Here is a 19,125-nt window from a genome sequence, read left to right as displayed (position 1 = left end):
GACGGCGGCGGCCGCCGCACGGAGCTGCACCTGCTCTTCGACCAACTCATCTCCGAGAGCTGCGGGCCCGAGCCCCCGGCCGTGCCCTGCCCGCAGGTACCGCGGGATGGGCCCCGGCACTGCCGCTGTGTCCGCGCGGGGAGCAGGAGCCGGAGGCGGCCGTGCCCGTGTGGGAGCGCACGTGTGCGGGGCTGGGCCGGGGCCGCTGTGGGGACGGCGTGCTGCGGCTGTGCCCATCGCTGTGCCCGTCCCTGTGCCCATCGCTGTGCCCGTCCCCGTGCCCATCCCCGTGCCATCCCCGTGTCCCCTCCTCGGGAGCCCCCAGGGTTGTTCCAGCCCGCGTTCCCCCCGCTGCGGGCGGGATGTTCCCTCTGCCCACCTTCCCCCGTCCCTTCCCTGGCTCCTCGGTGCCTCTGAGCTCTGCTGCCCTGTGCCGAAGCGCTGCCGGGTGGAGATGTGGGTCACACCAATGGGTGGGACTCGGCAATTTTCATAGTCTGATGTTGGAGAAATAGTAATTTTTTAAACCTGAAAGCAAGCCCTTGAAAGCTGAGCAGTCTAGATGAGCCACATGGATGCTACTCCATTGGCAGCACACAGTACTTCATTATTACACTGGTTTGTCTTCATTTCATTTCCAAAGCAGGCTTACTTTGCTCTTTGGAATTAATTGATTTTTGGACAGTACTGCTCTGTTCCTTGATCTGACTTGGTATATTTTCTTGAGCTGTTATTGCTGTCTTTGTAGTCCCTAAATAATAAGCTGAGGCTTTCACTTCCAGGATGTTTGTGCTGTGCTTGTCCAAGGCTGTCAGTTGGTTCTCCTTGATCAGGAACATCTTGTCAGCAAAGTCTGTCAGCTTATCCATCACTTACTCAACAGATACCAGGTAGGAAGAGTTTGGCCATGTCCCTCAATAAGCCAGGGGAACTCTGTCCTTTTCCAGGGCTGTGGAGCCAACCTTCAGGCAGAGTTTCTTGGATTTTTGCTGTATTACTTATTTTTGGGTAGCTGAGCCTCTGACCTGGCTTTAGCATGGTTCCTCATAAAACCACCTCTCAGTCAGAAGTGATTCACAATGGGAAATAGTCTTGGTTTTAGGACACTTGTACAGATTTATCCATTCCTGGTCAGGTGTGATCTTTGCTGGTGTGTGATTTTAACAGCCAGATCACCCAAATCTCTGACCAGTTTCTCAGGGTTTATTGACTGCAGCAGTACAAGATGATATTTATCGTGTTTATCTTGACCTTTTCTGTTACAACAGGTGATGGTTGATGAGCAGAGCTTGAATTTCCTTCTCTCCTACTGTATCTCTGCTCTGAGGCAGTGCAGCTCCTGGACACATGTTGAAATTCTGCAAGCCTTAGCAGCTCTTGTTTACAATAATGGACCTAAGTGTCAGAAGGTGAGTTTACAAACAGAGAGAAAGTAACAACAAAAGTATTTGCACCACTGCAAAGTTGAATTTCAGTTGTATTTATTAATAATTATTATTCCATTGTGGAATACTGTGCACCTGCAGGCTGCAGCTGTTGGGATCACCATTAAATAAGGGCACAGGCTAAGCCTGCAGACCAACCACCCTGTGCCTCAGGCAGGGAGACCACAAGGAGCTTGAAATTGCACATAACTGCCCAGGCAGGCTCCAGAAATCCATCCTGTAACCAGATCAGGGCTTTTGCTCGGAGGGTCTCAGGTATCAATCCTGTGTGAGCTCCTGGTTGCTGCAGCTGACAGAGTTTGGAAAGCTGAATCCTCCTGCTGTCAGCAGCTCGTGGCAGCTTGCAGAGCAGTGTCTGCTGTTGGGCTGAGCATGGGGTGGTGATGCTCACAGCTTGGGAGCTGCCAGCTTGTGTGGGCTTGGAGCCCATGGAGTGGCAGCAGCTTGGTGCAGCAGTTGTTCCTAGCTCAGCTTCATGTCTGGGAGGAGAGCATAAACTGGGACTCAGCTGAACTGTGCTCAGCTCTGTCCTTTCCTAATGCAGAGAGGACTTAAGGAATCAAGGTTTTCATGCTGTTTTTTGTATGCATAAATCTGTCTCTAGAATCTGAAATTGCAGCTGAGAATTTTTTAGGGTTTGTTTTACTTCTCATTATCATGCTTTGATTTTTGATTGGTAATGAATTCAATTAATTTCACTAAATCAGGTGTGCTCTGCCCATGGTGGTTATCAGTGGGTGACCTCTCCTTGTCCCAACTCACGATCCTTTCCTTATATTTTCTCTCCCCTGCCCATCTGAGGGGCAGTTTTGGTGGGCACCTGGTGTCCAGCCAGGCTGCAGCCACCTGCCATGATGATTATCCCCAAAGCCCAGACCCAGGAGGCTGAGGGAGGAGCACTGACCCCTGATGGCTCTTGGTGCTTTGTTTGCAGTTCCTCCCGGACCTGCTGGGCACGGCTGGGCTCCTGCTGCAGCTCAGTGACCCTGCCCAGCCCGACGTGGAGCTCAGGAGGGCAGCCGTGCGCAGCATGGCCAACCTGTGTCTCAGGTGGGTACAGCCCTTGGCCGGGGGTTACAGAGTGTGCATCTGCCAGCACAGGGCCACCAGGGTGTGGTGCATGAATGGGAAATGCAGAGCTTTATCTGTGCACAAACCCCTGACTCTCAGTCCTCCAGAAACAACGTTACAGGGGTTCGTTTGGGGAAGAAAAGAAAAGCTTTGTGCTGTCTGGTTTTTCATGCAGAAGGTTTCCTTTTGTTCTCTGTGTGGTAGAGCTGCCCCCTTTCCATCATCCATCCATCCATCCATCCATCCATCCATCCATCCATCCATCCATCCATCCATCCATCCATCCATCCATCCATCTGTAGGGGCCTGAGTTAACTTATGTATTGTAAATATATGTATGGCAGTGAAAGATCTTTGTATTGTATTAGTGACCCTGCCCTGGTTCTAGTTATTGTAAATGGGCTGCAGTTGTGATGTCCTTGATTGGGCAGCAGCTGTAGCCCATGGAGGTAACTGAGATAAAAGGGGGCGGGGTGGTCAGGGAGAGCCTGGGAGAGGAGCCCTGACCGAGAAGCAACAACACCACTGCTGTGAAGATCTGCCGTGAGAAAACCATCGAGAGAAGGTATGAGACTCAGGAAATATAATTAGACAACAATATGAATACAACATCCATCCATCCATCCATCCCTTTCCATCCTTTTCCATCCTCTGCAGGCTATCAGGGGGCTTGGGTGGGACTTTGTGTAACTTTATGAGCCTGTAGACAGACTATAAACCAACCTTGTGTCTCCTCCTGCTCTGATTTTAGTGTCCCTGGGCAGCCATACCTGGATGAGTCCTACAGAAGTGTCTGTTTTCAAACTTTCCTTAGTGTTCTGCAGTCTTCAAAAGCCACTGATGTGGATGACATCACTTTTTGCATGGTAAGTGTGAGTCTAATTGTCTAAAATACTTTAATTAGGAGGTTGTACTGCTGGAATATATGGAATTTGGAATGTTGTCGATTAGGATTTTGCTTTAATCGTCCATAATTTATCATATTACTGTCCCAATTGAGCAAAACTGTAACTGCCTTGAAAGATGTGAACCTGCAGCATGTTGGGAAGGAAAAGTAATAATAAAGTAATTTTATATTTTCAGTTACTGCAAAGTGCACTGAAAGGTGTCCAGTCACTTCTCAATGGTGGGAAGATGAAACTGATGCAAATTGACCAAATTGGAGCTCTGCTGGCAGTATTAAAGGTAAATCCTTCAATCCACATGGGGGAAGAGGCAGCCCCTGGGAGGTTCCAGGTGCTGTTAAGTGGGAAACAGTAGAAGGTGAACAAGAGGGAGCAGAGAAGCCTGAATATGGGGGGAAATGGAGTGTGAGATGTTAGAGGAAAATATACTGAGTTTCTCTCACAGCATCTTCACTGCACTTCCCACTGCAGAATGTGAGAGGGAGATGGGGAAGACGGGGTTTTTTGGACCTACTTGAAATCCTTCTACATGTAGATGGATTTCAGATGTTGCACAGCTGAAAATGGGTGATTTCAGTAAATCTGTGCATGAGAAAAGCCAGAATGCTAACATTTGTGTTCCTGTTGCAGAAATGCATGTTCCATGGGCTGCCAGGACTGAGCATAGAGGTGCCCACAGCCCTGTACCCTGCTCCCTTACCTCAGTATGATAAAAGGTCACCTGCCAAGCAGGAGCACTCAGAACCAGCCACCTCTAAGCAGACAGGGGTAAGCTGGGCTGCTCCTGTCCTCCAGCCTGTTTGTTGTGTTGTGTCTTACCTCTCATGGTACTGGTGGCTCTTCACGTCCTGAGCGTGTGGCACATTTCATTCTTTGCTTCAAAGGTGATGATTACAAATTCTGCACTGAGTAAAATTGCTTTGGGAGCTCAGGTGACAGGGACAAATGGCTCTGCAGGGCTTGGCTTCCCTCAGTTAAGCTCTGTGCAACAATTATTCATCCAGAGCCAAGAATTCCTGGCCTGCAGGCACGGGATTGATGTGTGCAAACTCGCCAAAGCTTTTGATTTTATAAGTCACGTTTTCTCTCCTAACACTTGCACAATTGTTTGACTCTTTCTTAGGGAAGTCAAGTTCATTTAAGACTGATTTCTTGCCTCATCTGTTCTGCTCAATCCTTTTACAGGTTATTTTTTAACGTGTGAATACTTTGGATTACTGATTATCTGAAAGACATTAGAGAAAATGAGGTTATCTAGTCATGCTGACTTGTTTTTATTTTGGAGCTGAAAAGGAAGGTTACTTAGTGTTACCTACTGTAAATCTGAAAGAACTACAGAAGTATTTAGTGTTGTTCTTTAATCACTTTTGTGTGAAATATGATTTTTAGCTAAAAGTTTCCTTGGATATATTTTGCTTTAGGGTTGAAGAAGCCAAAGGTTAGGTTTTGAGACTATTCAGTTATAAACTGTTTAGTTGGGTATTACTGAAATTTTGTGCCTGTTGCTACTAATAAGCAGAATATAAAAACTCAGATACTGAAGAGTGACTGTGTGTAGAGTATTGCAGAGACATGTAACTGCACTTATGTATTCATTAAACATTGACTAAAAAAATCAATTTTTTTGTCTTAGAGCCGAAGAAAAAAGTGCAAAGGGAAACAAAAGAAGGGAGAATTTGGGGAAGAAGGAAGAGAAGATTCAGGAGATGCAGGAGAAGAGTCGGTGCTGGGAGCAGCCATGGTGAAATTGCAGCTGGGGGATGTGCAGAGCAGCCCTTGCCCTCAGCCTCGTGTGTCAGATGTGTGTGCTGGGAAGGACCCCCCGAGCTGGCAGCCCTGCAAGCGCCTCAGCAGCAGCGAGTCAGAGTTCTCTGACACTGAGGGAGGAATACAGAGCAAAGTGAGGTGATTGCTGTGCTATAAACACACAGAGCAGTGCCATGTGTTCATACAGAGCAAAGTGAGGTGATTGCTGTGCTATAAACACACAGAGCAGTGCCATGGGTTCATACAGAGCTAAGGGAGGTGATGCTGTGCACATAACACATGGATCCACAGAGCAGTGCCATGGGTTCATACAGAGCAAAGTGAGGTGATTGCTGTGCTCATAAACACACAGAGCAGTGCCATGTGTTCATACAGAGCAAAGTGAGGTGATGCTGTGCTCATAAACACACAGAGCAGTGCCATGTGTTCATACAGAGCAAAGGGAGGTGATGCTGTGCTCATAAACACACAGAGCAGTGCCATGTGTTCATACAGAGCAAAGGGAGGTGATTGCTGTGCTGTAAACACACAGAGCAGTGCCATGTGTTCATACAGAGCAAAGGGAGGTGATTGCTGTGCACATAAACACATGGATCCACAGAGCAGTGCCATGGGTTCGTACAGAGCAAAGGGAGGTGATTGCTGTGCTACAAACACACAGAGCAGTGCCATGGGTTCATACAGAGCAAAGGGAGGTGATTGCTGTGCTATAAACACACAGAGCAGTGCCATGGGTTCATACAGAGCAAAGGGAGGTGATTGCTGTGCTATAAACACACAGAGCAGTGCCATGGGTTCATACAGAGCAAAGGGAGGTGATGCTGTGCACATAAACACACAGAGCAGTGCCATGGGTTCATACAGAGCAAAGGGAGGTGATTGCTGTGCTATAAACACACAGAGCAGTGCCATGGGTTCATACAGAGCAAAGTGAGGTGATTGCTGTGCTACAAACACACAGAGCAGTGCCATGGGTTCATACAGAGCAAAGGGAGGTGATTGCTGTGCTACAAACACACAGAGCAGTGCCATGGGTTCATACAGAGCAAAGGGAGGTGATGCTGTGCACATAAACACACAGAGCAGTGCCATGGGTTCATACAGAGCAAAGGGAGGTGATTGCTGTGCTATAAACACACAGAGCAGTGCCATGGGTTCATACAGAGCAAAGGGAGGTGATGCTGTGCACATAAACACATGGATCCACAGACCCCTTCCACACCATCCTTTGTTCTTCAGCAAAACTGCTGAGGGAGTCACTTTCCCTTTTGATTTATGAGATGGTACGAGAAAATTGGAAGGCAATAATTTGTGTTGGTTTGGAAGTAAATTCGTTCTTCCTCTTCCTGTTCTTGGTCTAAAAGATTTCCTCTCACAGCCAGCCGCTAATACACATGAAAGAGGTGGAGCCCACCCCTTGTCCCTGCTGTTCTCATTAATCTTTTTGTTTGTGTTTAAGGTCTTACCAAGCCAATGTTCGCCAAGGGGCTCTGGCCTGTTTCCTCTCCACTATCAAGTCAATAGAAAAGAGAGTTCTGTATGGCTACTGGTCAGCATTTGTTCCTGATGCCCCTGGTATTGGCAGCCCCCAGTCTGTGTCCCTGATGACTATTGCTCTGAAGGACCCTTCTCCAAAGGTGAGGCACTTCTGAGTACAAAAATTCTTCTGTTTTCCCCCTTTAATCTTAGGAGTTGTCTTCTCTGGCCCTCAGTAAGTATTTGGCTACTACCCAAGAAACAAATAGGAAGTGTTGGCTAAGGAAACAAAGAATTGGTTCTGTATTGGCTAAACTTATGAAAAAAAGATAGCTGGTGTTGAATTTTCTCTTTCTACAGATGACTTAATACATTTTAAAATTCTTCTGCTCAAAGGAGGTGCTAAAAGGTATCACAAATGTTTTATCATTTCAGACACGTGCCTGTGCCCTTCAAGTCCTCTCAGCCTTCCTGGAAGGTTCTAAGCAGTTCTTGTCTGTGGCTGAAGATGCCAATGACCACAAGAGAGCTTTTACTCCCTTCTCTGTCACCATTGCCTCCAGCATCCGGGAGCTGCACCGCTGCCTGCTGCTGGCCCTGGTGGCAGAGTCCTCCTCCCAGACACTCACACAGATAATCAAGGTACCTGCAGATGTGCCACATGCTCCCACTGATCTCTAGATTATGTCCTGAAGAAAGACTGCACAGAACTGCTGTGAGATGTGAGGTGGTGGTGGTGACTGACAGATCTTTGTCATCTCACAGGAGTTCACTGACTGAGTCATCCGACAGAATCACTGAATGGTTTGGGTTGGAAGTGACCTTAAAGATCACCTTGTTTCAATCCCCTGCTGTGGGCAGGGACACCTTTCATTAGACCAGGTTCCTCAGAGTTCCATCCAGAGTCTGGGGGTTTCTTTTCTCTTCAGTACAGTTCTCTTTTTTCTGCATTTTTTAGTCTTTTTGGAGCTGAATGAACCCATAAAATGATTCTGAAGACTCACATTGACTTCAAAACTGGAATCCAAATTGACAAATCCTTCCGTGGTCTTTGTGCCACCTCACAGGAGTTAAATCCTTGTTCTTAGGAACCAAGTTTGTATCCAGTGTTCACACAGCAGATAATTGGGGTGGCTTTTTTCAGTGCCCTCAGATAATGAGCTTCCTGAGTGACCCAAATTACAAATGTAAAAGCAGACCTGTTGGAGGCCAGGCTGACATTGTTACCAGCACCTCTTTCTCTGTTTCAGTGCCTTGCAAACTTGGTTTCCAATGCACCCTACAGCAGATTGAAACCCGGGCTGCTTACAAGGGTGTGGAACCAGATCAAGCCCTACATCTCTCACAAAGGTTTGCATTCTCTCTGCTGTATTCCTCCCCTCCTCTGTGCCCCATAATTCAAAATTCAGAGGCAGTGGATGGCTATATGTTATAATCTATCTGAGGGAGGACGCTGGGCCTTCAGTGAGGCTCTAATGGATTTGTTTTGCTTTCTCTTCTCCCCCCATTGTCTCTTGCAGACGTCAACGTTCGAGTTTCCAGCCTCACCCTGCTGGGGGCAGTTGTGTCAGCGCAGGCCCCTCTGCCAGAGGTGCAGCTGCTCCTGCAGCAGCCCAGCTCCTCAGGGCTGGGCAGCAGCGGCAGTGCCACCCCTGGGTGCGAGCAGTGGAGGAAGGCAGTGCCCTGGGCGGGGGAGAGCCCTGCAGGCTGTGCCCCCCCCGAGCCCTGCTGGCTGCTGTGCCTGTGCGTGTCCCTGGTGGTCCTGCCCCGGGAGGATTCCTGCTCTGACAGTGATGCCAGCTTCCCCTCCCTGGGCAGCGTCTACGAGCCGTGCCCCCTGCGCCTGGAGGCCCTGCAGGTGGGAGGGCAGCTCCTGCCTCCACCCAGTGCCCCCTCACTCGTGGGGTCCCTTTGCTCCCTGCTCCCTCAGGAGATCTCTCACTGGTTGCTGCTGCAGTGGGGCTGAGCTGCTGTGGCTCAAGGAGAAACGCTCTGGTCCCATGGTCACAGCGTGACTGTCCCACTGCAAACCTGCTGCAGTGAGTTCATCTTCCTGGGATTTTACACTGCAAACCTGCTGCAGTGAGTTCATCTTCCTGGGATTTTACACTGCAAACCTGCTGCAGTGAGTTCATCTGCCTGGGATTTTACACTGCAAACCTGCTGCAGCAGGTTCATCTGCCTGGGATTTTACACTGCAAACCTGCTGCAGTGAGTTCATCTGCCTGGGATTTTACACTGCAAACCTGCTGCAGTGAGTTCATCTGCCTGGGATTTTACACTGCAAACCTGCTGCAGTGAGTTCATCTGCCTGGGATTTTACACTGCAAACCTGCTGCAGCAGGTTCATCTGCCTGGGATTTTTTATCTTCTGTATTTTTTTCAATATTATCCGGGGGTGTGTGCTGGCAGACTGTGAGTCTTCCCCATGCAAACTCCTCCATAGAGAATCCAAATGCAAGTTTTGGTGGGGAAGAGCCCTGCAGTCAGAGAACAGCCAGCAAGGAGCTATGGAGTGACTCAGGGAGTACCTGTGGATGCTGAGGCTTGGCTTTGTTTTAATTCATGTAGCCACAGCAAAGGGTAAGGTTTGTAACATGCATCCCAAGAAGTCTCACTCTTTTTCTGAAACAGTAAATATTTGTGAAATCCAGCTTCACAGAGGGCAGCAGCAGTGTTACAGGAGGTACAGAATGTCTTGCTCTCAGTTTTTTTGGCTACAGGAGCCCTCACTTACACTAAATAATTCATGGCCTTGCTACCTGATCGTGCTTCTGTGGCTCTTCTTTGAGCAATAAAATGGAACAGGGAGGCTTTTAATCAGCTCTGGTATTCCAGAAGTTGTGCTGCAAGGTGTATCTGTTACATCAGAGCTCAGTATATGGTGCCAGGGCTGATTAGCCCATTAACATCATTTCAGTGTGTAGTTGGGCTATTTTGGGTAAACAGAAGGAAGAAATGCTGAATGGGATTTCTTTTGTCTGTGTTTAGGTGTTGGCCCTTCTTGTGAAAGGTTATTTCCCTGTGGCTCAGAGCTATTTCCTGGGACTTGGAGAAGTGGCTTGCAGATGCATGGAAGAAATGGATCCATCCATTCAGCTTCATGGAGCCAAGGTAAGAGCAGGAGACACGTCACCATTGTGTTACCAAGTCAGTTTTATCTGTCTGGGTGCTTTGCAAATGCAGATGAGTGGTGCTGAATATTCACAGCATCTGTGAGTGTGATACAGAAATGCAGTACCCTGACACTTTGAGAAATGCACCCTCAGCTTCCAGTCTTGAAGTCTCAGCAGAATTTTGTGGCTCTGCTGAGTCACCAGGAAGCTTGGGAAGTGCAAGGACCACAGCACTGGTGCTTCCCTGGCTGAGCATCAGCTGGGGCAGGGACCTGACTCTGTGACCCAAAGATTTCCTCTTTGTGCAGTGGTTTGTTATGCTGTGCTTGCTGGAGAGTTTATGTAGGAAAGGCTTTTCCTCTAATTCCAGTCATAGCAGGGACAGCACAGCCCAAACCAGCACTGAACCTTTTCTTTTTGTTCCCTGGGTGAGTGGGTGCAGGTTCTGTAGCTCCATGGGTCACCCCTGATGAAAACCCCCCTTGCTTTTTGTTGTCTGCAGCTTCTGGAGGAGCTGGGCACGGGTGTCCTGCAGCAGCACAAGCCTGACTCCCCCACTGCCCCCGAGCAGAGGGTGCCTGTCAACGTGGTGAGTGTGAGATTCCCCCTCCCTGAGCTCCTGGCCTGCCCTCTGCACAGTGCCTGGCACACACACAGACCATGCAGGGAGGCAGGAGGGGACTCGGGCTGCAGCTCTGTGGGTGCCACTCTGGACAGTGTCTGGAGCCTTCCTGCAGTCACTTGGCACTGTTCTTGTCTGTGGACAGATGTCTTGGGGTTTATTTCTTTTACATGATGTTAACCTGTGACTTTGCCTCTCCTCTTCCCAACTCTTGCTGTAGCCCAGAGCTGGAAGAACAGCACTGATTTTGTGTGTGTCCTTACAGCTGCATAAAACTTTCAGAATTTTGGTGAATTTGCGTTGCTAAAGTGCCAACCTGGTCACAAGTACAGAGAGAGTGGCCAGAACCACAATATAAGTGAATTTAGAGAAATTCATTAGCTGTTTGTTGGCTGAGTTTGCAGAAGCTGAGTAATTTGGGCCTGTTTAAGTCTTCCTTCTGTGAGCAGGAGACAAGCTTCAAAATTTCTTTGGCTCATGCTAAGTTTTGAGCCTACAAGACAGGAAATGTGTTCAGTAGCATCAGGTTCCTGTTACTTGCTATGAATGTAAATTGTCAGGCAAATGAAAACACTCAGCTGTGTGGATTCAGGAGTGGGATTGCAACTCTATTTAAAGCAGTGTAAATTTCAGCATGTGATGATCATCTTTAAGACAAGAAGTGAGGCTTAATTGCTGAGTTTAGAGGATAAACCTGGCTGCTTCTCCTGCAGGTTGTGACCTTCTGGACAATGGTGTTGAACGGGCCCTTGCCTGGCACCCTGCAGAACTCCCCCCATGCCACTCTCCAGACAAGTGCCTGTGATGCCCTGTCCTCTATCTTACCAGAGGCCTTCAGCCTGCTGCAGGTAGGAGAACACACCTTTGCACGTGGTGCTTTCAGCTTTGAGGCTTTGTCCTTGTCCCCCTGGTTACAGTAGTGTAAAACCTTTGAAAACTTGCCAGGAGAAAGTAAGAAAGAAAGAAAGAAACCTTCCCCATTTTTATTTTTCTTTCTGAACGTTGTGACTGTTGGAGGCTGGAAAGGGCAGTGTTGGGAGTAATCAGCCTGTCAGAACAATTAACTGTGGGTCACAGCAGCTGTTTGGCCCTGCCATGAACACCCAGCCTTGGCAGTGATGCACAGGAGATGGAGGACAAGGATTTCGTGGCATGAGGGAGAGCTGAGGGATTGTTATTCTGCTGATTAATCCTTTGAAGAGCTAGCTGAGCCAATAGCCAGGGCTTGATGTTGTGCACCCATTTGCATGTGTGCTTTTTTCCCTTTGCAACATGAAATATGCTCCTAAACATGAAAGCCTTGGCAGTGGATCCCCCCTGCATTGTGCAGCTCCTTCTGTGTCACTGTGCCCTTGCTGGGGAGTGCTCTGCCAGATCTCATTTGCCCAGGAATTGCTGCTCCAGCAGTATCTCTGGAATTCTCCAAGTACAGCGTGTACTTCACCCCCCTGTACTTTGATCCCATTCCCTCTCCTGTCCCTGTGGCCAAGTGGGGTCAAGCCAGTGCCCACTGTGACCTTCTGTCATGGGCTGGTGAGCTGACAACCTGGCCAGGCTGAGCTCACCCTGTCCTGGTTAACCAGGGGCACAGAGGGAGGGGAGGCAGGGGCAGCCCATCCTCTGAGTTAGCCCTGATGGGCCGTTCCTGCAGCTGGGGATGAGAGCAATACTCTGATTTCCTTCTTGTTCTTGCCCAACAGCAGAGATCTGTGTGCTGGAGGCATTCCTGTTTCCTGGAGTCACTGCTCAATTCACTTTACCCAGAGCATGCTCTGAGTGGAGGCTCCTGCAGACACAGGGAGTTTGAGAGAATTTGTGTGTCCCTGTGGGGCAGAGCTCCCTCAGCCCCCCTCTGCCACTGCTGCTCCTCTTGCAGGGTGACAGAGACCCTCTGTGTCACCTTGCAGGGTGACAGAGATCCTGTGTGTCACCTTTCTCCTCTTGCAGGGTGACCAGAGATCCTGTGTGTCACCTTGCTGGCAGATCCTGTGTGTCACTTTGCTGTTCCTCTTGCAGGGTGACCAGCAGATCCTGTGTGTCACTTTGCTGCTGGGCCTGAACCACAGTGAGAACCCCCTGGTGAAAGCTGCTGCTGCCCGTGCCCTGGGAGTGTACATCCTCTTCCCGTGCCTCAGGCAGGTCAGAGCCAGCCCATCCCTTCTTCTGAGCCACTCTCTGATGAGCCACAAGATGTGGGACATGGGTTTGTTTGCAGTTAATTCACCTTGCTTTCAGCCTGTAGTGTGTTTGTAGTTCTCCTTACTGGCTCCAGGCCTGCTCTTCCTTTGAGAGCAGAATCAGTGCAGCTTTAGGAAGGGAGGGAAAGGAGAGAGGTCAGGATCCTCCCAGGCTCTCAGGGGTGGGAGCTGGCTGGGTGGGTTGGCACAGAGGAGCTGCAAGAGGTGAGGGGGAGCTGGGGTGAAGGGAACAGCTCTGCAGTGCTCTGGGGAGTTTGGTGTTGGACTCAATCCTTGAGATCTTTTCCAACCTCCAGGATTCTATGATTCTAACAAGTTTTTAATGGGAAGCCTTCAGTTTTGCTTAAAACTAAGAAATAAAGCTTATTTGGAGGGGAAAAAAAAGGATATTTGAAAATATCATCTTAACTTGGCTGAGCTGGAAGATTAGTTTTTACAATGTAACTCTTAAGTGAATAATTTCAATAAAAAAATATGCAGTGGCTGACTTTGGAGTTTAATTCCAAAATATTTTGAAAGAAAATCCTTTACCGTAGGCACGTGTAATGTGCCATAGAAGAGAAGATTAGGCAGGCAGCTCAACAGGGAGTCTGGAGAAGCAATTACTTAAGAGTGGGATTTGATGGGTATAAGGTTGGCAGTCCATGTAATTATGTTAAAATCCAAAGTAACTGAATCACCAATGGGATTAAATAATCCATAGAAGCTTTTCAGCAGCAGCTACCCAAGAGTGGTGGACTTGGTCAGCATTCAGGCTTGGGCTGTTAATTAAAGGTCAGGCAAAGCTGCAGGCAGCACCATGAGCTCGTTAGAAGGTGTCACCTGGAAGAGCAAATGAGCAGAGCTGGTCTCTCTCCCCTTTTCCCTGGAAAAAGCAGAGTGTGTTACTAAGAGAATCACCTGTGTTTTGAGGGCTGTGTGACTTCTTGCTTTGGCAGGATGTGATGTTTGTGGCAGACACAGCAAATGCCATCCTGAACTCCCTCCATGACAAATCTCCCAACGTCCGTGCCAAGGCAGCCTGGTCCCTGGGCAACCTGACAGACACCCTGATCATCAACATGTACGTGGCACCCCTGCCCTGTGTGGGCAGATTGTCTGTGGAAAGGGGGCTCAGGCACTGGGGGGCTGCCCAGGGGCGCTTGGAGTGCCCATCCCTGCAGGTGGCACTCAGGGCTCTGGGCTGGGGACAAGGTGGGCATCAGGCACGGCTCGGACTCGATGCTCTGGGAGGGCTTTTCCAACCAAAATGATCCTTAACATCAAAAAACCCCTGAATTTTGGCTTGGATCTTTCTTTTTAACCACCCTCTGCCTGTGTGTCTGCCAGCGTGGGACACTGAGCATGCTGTACTCACACCTTCCACTATCCCAGCTTGCTCCAAGCCCTGTCCAGCCTGGCCCTGGACATTTCCAGGGATGGGGCAGCCACAGCTGCTCTGGGCACCCTCACAGGGATCAGTTATTATCTAATATCTGATCTAAACCTACTCATTTTGAAGCCATTTCCCCTTGTCACTCTAAGGAGACACTCTTTAAAACTTTTCACTTTTCAGTTTTCCATTTCTTGTGTGTTGCTTGGTGTAATTACATGGTTCCTTTACTTCCAACATAACACAAGTAAAATTAATAAATATTTAACCCTTCCTCAAGCCAGAGACTGAGGGAAGCCCAACCTACTGTTACATTTTTAACAGGAAAATAGTTATCATATATTCCTGCTGCAGAATTGCCCCTGAGAGCCATTCCTTGCCCTCTGTTTTTTATTACAGATTTAACCATTGCTAACCAGCTTTCTTGCATTGATAGTTTGGTTTTAAATTAATAAACATAGTGGTCACATGCAGAAAGGTCTGCCTTACATATTAGCCCTCTGAAGAGTGAAGGTTGTTCACGGGCCTTTATAAAGGGGGGTACCACATCTGTGATGTGGGGATGGAGCAGCCCAGCTGGGTGTTCACAGGGGGATTTCTCCTGCCAGGGAAACCATGGGCCAAAGCTTCCAGGAGGAGCTCTCTGATGTCCTGCTGCTGAAATTGCTGCGCTCTGCCACAGAGGCATCCAAGGACAGAGACAAGGTAAGGCTGGGGGAATAGGGTGGGCTTGGTGGAGCTAATTAACCCTGCATTGAAAACAGAACAGGAAAAAGGCACCAGTTACTTTAGGTCTCTTTGCCCCAGTGTTTGAGGGCAGCTGCAGCTCAGACCCTCCCCTCAGGGCTGGTGTTCAGGGTTCCTGTGTTGTTTGAGTTGCAGGGAATTTGACTGGGCTTCTCCACAGTGCAGGGGGATTTGGTTTGGTTTGTGGCCCTTTGCAGAGAATGATCTTTCTGGTGGCATTTAGGAAGACCCAGTGTGACTCCAGCTGTGCTCCTTGCTGGCTCTGAGATGATTTCACAGCAGGCTTCAAATCAAACCTTGTGAAGAACAGAGGGCTTTTTGTGTGTTCCAGGTGAAGAGCAACGCTGTGCGTGCCCTTGGGAACGTGCTGCATTTCCTGCAGCCCTGCCACGTGGCCAACCCCAGGTTCAGGGAGGCCATCGAGGAGGCCCTGCAGGCCCTGATTGCCACGGTGGGCAGCGAGGCCACCATGAAGGTGCGCTGGAACGCCTGCTACGCGCTGGGCAACGTCTTCAGGAACCCTGCCCTGCCTCTGGGTGAGAGCCTGTCCCCTGCCCTGGCTGCTGTGCTCTGGGGGCTGAGCACATCATCATCTGTGCTCTTGGGGCTGAGCACATCATCATCTGTGCTCCTGTGGGGCTGAGCACGTCATCATCTGTGCTCCTGTGGGGCTGAGCACGTCATCATCTGTGCTCTTGTGGGGCTGAGCCCATCATCATCTGTGCTCCTGTGGGGCTGAGCACATCATCATCTGTGCTTTGGGGGGGCTGAGCACATCATCATCTGTGCTCCTGTGGGGCTGAGCACATCATCATCTGTGCTCTTGGGGCTGAGCACATCCTCACCTCTGCACTTGTGGGGCTGAGCACATCCTCATCCCTGCGCTTGGGGCTGAGCACATCATCATCTGTGCTCTGGGGGGGCTGAGCACATCATCATCTGTGCTCTTGGAGCTGAGCACATCCTCATCTCTGCTGCCCCTGGGCTGGAGAAGGAGGGGGGAAGCCAAGGGAGCTGAGTTTGCTGTCACAGCTCTCCCAGGGCTCTGCCCAGTGGAACAGACTCAGCTCCTTCAGTGCCAGGGCAGGGGTAACTGCTGTGTTCAGCTGGGTCTGTCATGTCAGGAAACAGTGGGATTATAGATGTGAATAAATGCTCTTGTAAAACTTCAGGAGATTAACTGTTTTAACTAATATTTCATTTCATAACCCTCGATTCTCCCATTTAAACCACAATAAATTCAATGCGTGTCAGCCCATTAAATATTCAGGAGACGTGTATAGTTTTGCATGTTTTGGCTGATTAAAAAAGGGTTTTTTTTATTATTTTTTTTTCAGGAGAGGCTCCTTGGGCCACGCAAGCTTTCAGCGTCCTTTCCTCCGTAGTCAAGTCGTGCAAGAACTTCAAAGTGCGGATCAAGTCGGCCATGGCGCTGTCCATCCCCAGCAGGAGGGAGTGCTACGGCTCCACCGAGCAGTTCTGCCACATCTGGAGCGCCCTGGTGGTGGCCCTGCAGAGGAGCGAGGACACCGAGGACTTCCTGGAGTTCAAGTACAGCTCCAGCCTGCGGAGCCAGCTGTGCCAGGCCCTGCTGCACCTGCTGCAGCTGGCCAGGGCCTCGGACCTGCCCCTGCTGGGCAGCAGCCTGCGGGAGCACGGCCACGCCATCCGGCCCTGCGTGCTGCAGTACCTGAGCTGCCCGGGCCAGCAGGGTGGCACGGGGGCACACCCAGAGCCGGGGCACAGGCAGAGAGCGCTGCAGGGAGCCATCGAGCACCTCAGTGCCCTGGAGAGAGAGCTGCAGGGCAAGGCCAGGCTCAGAGTGTCCCTGTTCCTGGAGGATGTCCTGACACACCACACCAGTGCCACCGAGCTGGCAGAGGCTTGAGGGAGATGAAACCCACCCCAGTGACCAAATGTTCCACGGGGAGCACAGAGCTGTGTTCCCTTGCACAGGACATCCAGAGGAAAAGTTTCCTGCTGCTGATATTAAGTATTTTGTTCCAGACTTTGTTAATAATGCCTCTAGGACTTCTTTTTCATATTATTACTATTTTTTATTGTTGTGTTTGGGGAACTCTGCCCTCCTGGGGCAGGTTTGTGCACTTTGCTGTCACAGCGTCTCCGCTTGGAAAACAAATGCCTTTTCCTCCTCTGTGTGTTTTATAAAGCTGCCTGTTCCCCCAGCTTATCTCAAAGCATTTTCTTCCCATTGCTGCAGGATCCAGAATCGTGTTTGTAAAGCAGGGGGCTGGAAGGATTTTGTTTTTCAGAGCACTGCAAATGTTGTCACTCTTGTGTTCCTGCAATAAACCCAAATATGCCAATATTTGAAGAATAGCTTAGAGCAAACAGCCTTTGCCTTTAGCTGTCTGTGTTCCCAGTGCTGTACACCTGGCCTGAGCCTCCCTGCTGCCTCCACTCATCCTTCTTCCTAAAAAAATCACAATTCCTTCTTTCCAGGTGGATGGCACTGTGCTGCCTAAGCCAGAAAATGCAAAGCAGGTTCTCCAAGGCTGGAATTTTGGCTCTCCAAGCACCTCTGTGGGAGATGCAGTGGTGTTCTAACAGCACATGGATTTGTTTGTGGTTCTGGAGTTCTGTCCCCTTCCATTCCTTTCTGCTGGTGTTACTTACTCTGTGTTTGCTCTGTGCTTACTCTGCTGATAGCCAGGGCAGTGCTGAGCTCTCTGATGTTGCTGGGGACAGATCAGCAGCTCCAGGAATGAGCAGGGCTCTGGGGCTCTCAGAGTTAATGCCTGCTGTCCTAGCCCTGGGCTGGATGTTTGAACAGAGCTCAGGGCAAGCCCTGCCTGTCGTAAAACCTCTGGGCTTTATAAATTCATAAATAAATTCATCTCTTTGTTCTTCCACCTTTGCTGCTGGTTTCAGCAGGGCTGAGAGGATCCAAAACTTCCTGGGGCAAGGGAGCCTTTTCCAGGGGATGGATGGATGGATGGATGGATGGGATGGAGGGATGGATGGATGGATGGAGGGATGGATGGATGGATGGAGGGATAGAGGATGGATGGACGGACCCAGTTCCCTGCCAGGGATGAGTTCTGCTGCTGTACCAGCCCTGTGTGTGGTCAGGCTGGAAGCCCTAGGATGGAGGCAGAGCTGAGCATCCCTGCTGGCCTGTCCTGGCTCTGTGACACATTTGCACTTGAGCTTCCCTTGCTCCTTTCCTCTCTGCCTGCTGCAGCTGATCCCACCTTTGAGCTCCCACACCTGAACCAAGCCTGTGTTTCTGCACTGCCTTGGGGAGAAATCTGTCCCTTAGCCACTGAAAGCAAGCAGAGCTTTGCCTGGATTTCTGTCCCAAGGTTGCTGACATCTCTGGAGCTGCCTCCATCCTGTGCCAGCTGGAGTGCTGGGGCAGCTGTGGCACTTGGGAGTGGGGTGTACCTGAGCTGTGAGTGCTCCAGCAGCCCCATCCAGTGTCAGGCTGTTCTCTGAACAGAGAAATCTGTGTTATCCGTGTTTTTGTGCACCCCAGGAAGCAGATGGGAGCTGCTGTCATTCCCAATAGGGCATCCCCCTTTGCCAGCCCTCTGGGGACAGAGGGGTGTGCCCTGCTGTGCCCTGTGCCACCCTCGCTGCCCATGGCAGCCACAGGGCAGCCCCCAGCCCCATCCTCCATCCTGGTGGGGCACGGGGGGCTGGGGAGAGGCAGCACCTTCTCCACCCTGGCCAAGGTTTTATTGTGCTGCCTCTTTATTGTTGTGTTTACAAGGCAGGCCCTTTATAGGTTTTCCTATGAATAGTTCCAAGGAGAAGGTAATTACCTTATCACATGCAGGATGATTTATAGCCAAGGTGGCAAGGGACACTCAGCTCCACATCGGCTCCGTTTGAAAGACAATCCGCCCCTTCTTCCCGGGGTCAGCGGCTGGGGAAAACAAAAGGGCTTTGCTGTGCTGTGCTTTAGTGCCCGGGGGCGGCTCCTGCGCCGAGCCCTGGGCTCGTCACCCACCTGCAGCCCCCGGGGACACCCGCGGTGGTGGCTGTGCCCTGGGGACACCCGCGGTGGTGGCTGTGCTCTGGGGACACCTGCAATGGTGGCTGTGCCCTGGGGACACCTGCGGTGGTGGCTCTGCCCTGGGGACATCTGCAATGGTGGCTGTGCCCTGGGGACATCTGCAATGGTGGCTCTGCCCTGGGGACACCTCCAATGGTGGCTGTGCCCTGGGGACACCCGCGGTGGTGGCTGTGCCCTGGGGACATCTGCAATGGTGGCTGTGCCCTGGGGACACCTGCGGTGGTGACTGTGCTCTGGGGACATCTGCAATGGTGGCTGTGCCCTGGGGACACCTGCGGTGGTGGCTCTGCCCTGGGGACACCTCCAATGGTGGCTGTGCCCTGGGGACACCCGCGGTGGTGGCTGTGCCCTGGGGACACCCGCG

General features: G+C 50.5%; 1 protein-coding gene across 1 annotated transcript; it reads left to right on the top strand.

Annotated features, from left to right (window-relative positions):
• HEATR6 (HEAT repeat containing 6) lies at nucleotides 1–17,041 on the top strand. The gene is made up of 20 exons (XM_058037792.1): nucleotides 1–96; nucleotides 783–890; nucleotides 1,269–1,409; nucleotides 2,380–2,495; nucleotides 3,268–3,382; nucleotides 3,600–3,701; nucleotides 4,052–4,189; nucleotides 5,055–5,326; nucleotides 6,648–6,825; nucleotides 7,100–7,306; nucleotides 7,915–8,014; nucleotides 8,185–8,522; nucleotides 9,656–9,778; nucleotides 10,283–10,369; nucleotides 11,116–11,250; nucleotides 12,419–12,541; nucleotides 13,539–13,663; nucleotides 14,581–14,677; nucleotides 15,051–15,255; nucleotides 16,057–17,041. Exons 3-20 carry the CDS (start codon nucleotides 1,272–1,274, stop codon nucleotides 16,605–16,607), a joined length of 3,150 nt encoding a protein of 1,049 aa, XP_057893775.1. The 5' UTR covers nucleotides 1–96; nucleotides 783–890; nucleotides 1,269–1,271; the 3' UTR covers nucleotides 16,608–17,041.
• Nucleotides 17,042–19,125: the final 2,084 nt, after the last annotated feature.

Source organism: Melospiza georgiana, chromosome 19 (assembly GCF_028018845.1).
Source record: "Melospiza georgiana isolate bMelGeo1 chromosome 19, bMelGeo1.pri, whole genome shotgun sequence".
NCBI lineage: Eukaryota > Metazoa > Chordata > Aves > Passeriformes > Passerellidae > Melospiza > Melospiza georgiana.
The sequence above is the reverse complement of the archived record's forward strand: the minus strand, read 5'-3'. Positions and strand labels throughout refer to the sequence as shown.

What these genes read in the sequence shown, in the direction of transcription:
- HEATR6 (XM_058037792.1), top strand. Translation starts at nt 1,272, where the DNA reads ATGGTTGATGAGCAGAGCTTGAATTTCCTTCTCTCCTACTGTATCTCT. An exon ending in GGAATACAGAGCAAAGTGAG is followed by an intron (nt 5,327 to 6,647) that starts GTGATTGCTGTG and finishes TTTGTGTTTAAG; the next exon opens with GTCTTACCAAGCCAATGTTC. An exon ending in GACACCCTGATCATCAACAT is followed by an intron (nt 13,664 to 14,580) that starts GTACGTGGCACC and finishes TTCTCCTGCCAG; the next exon opens with GGAAACCATGGGCCAAAGCT.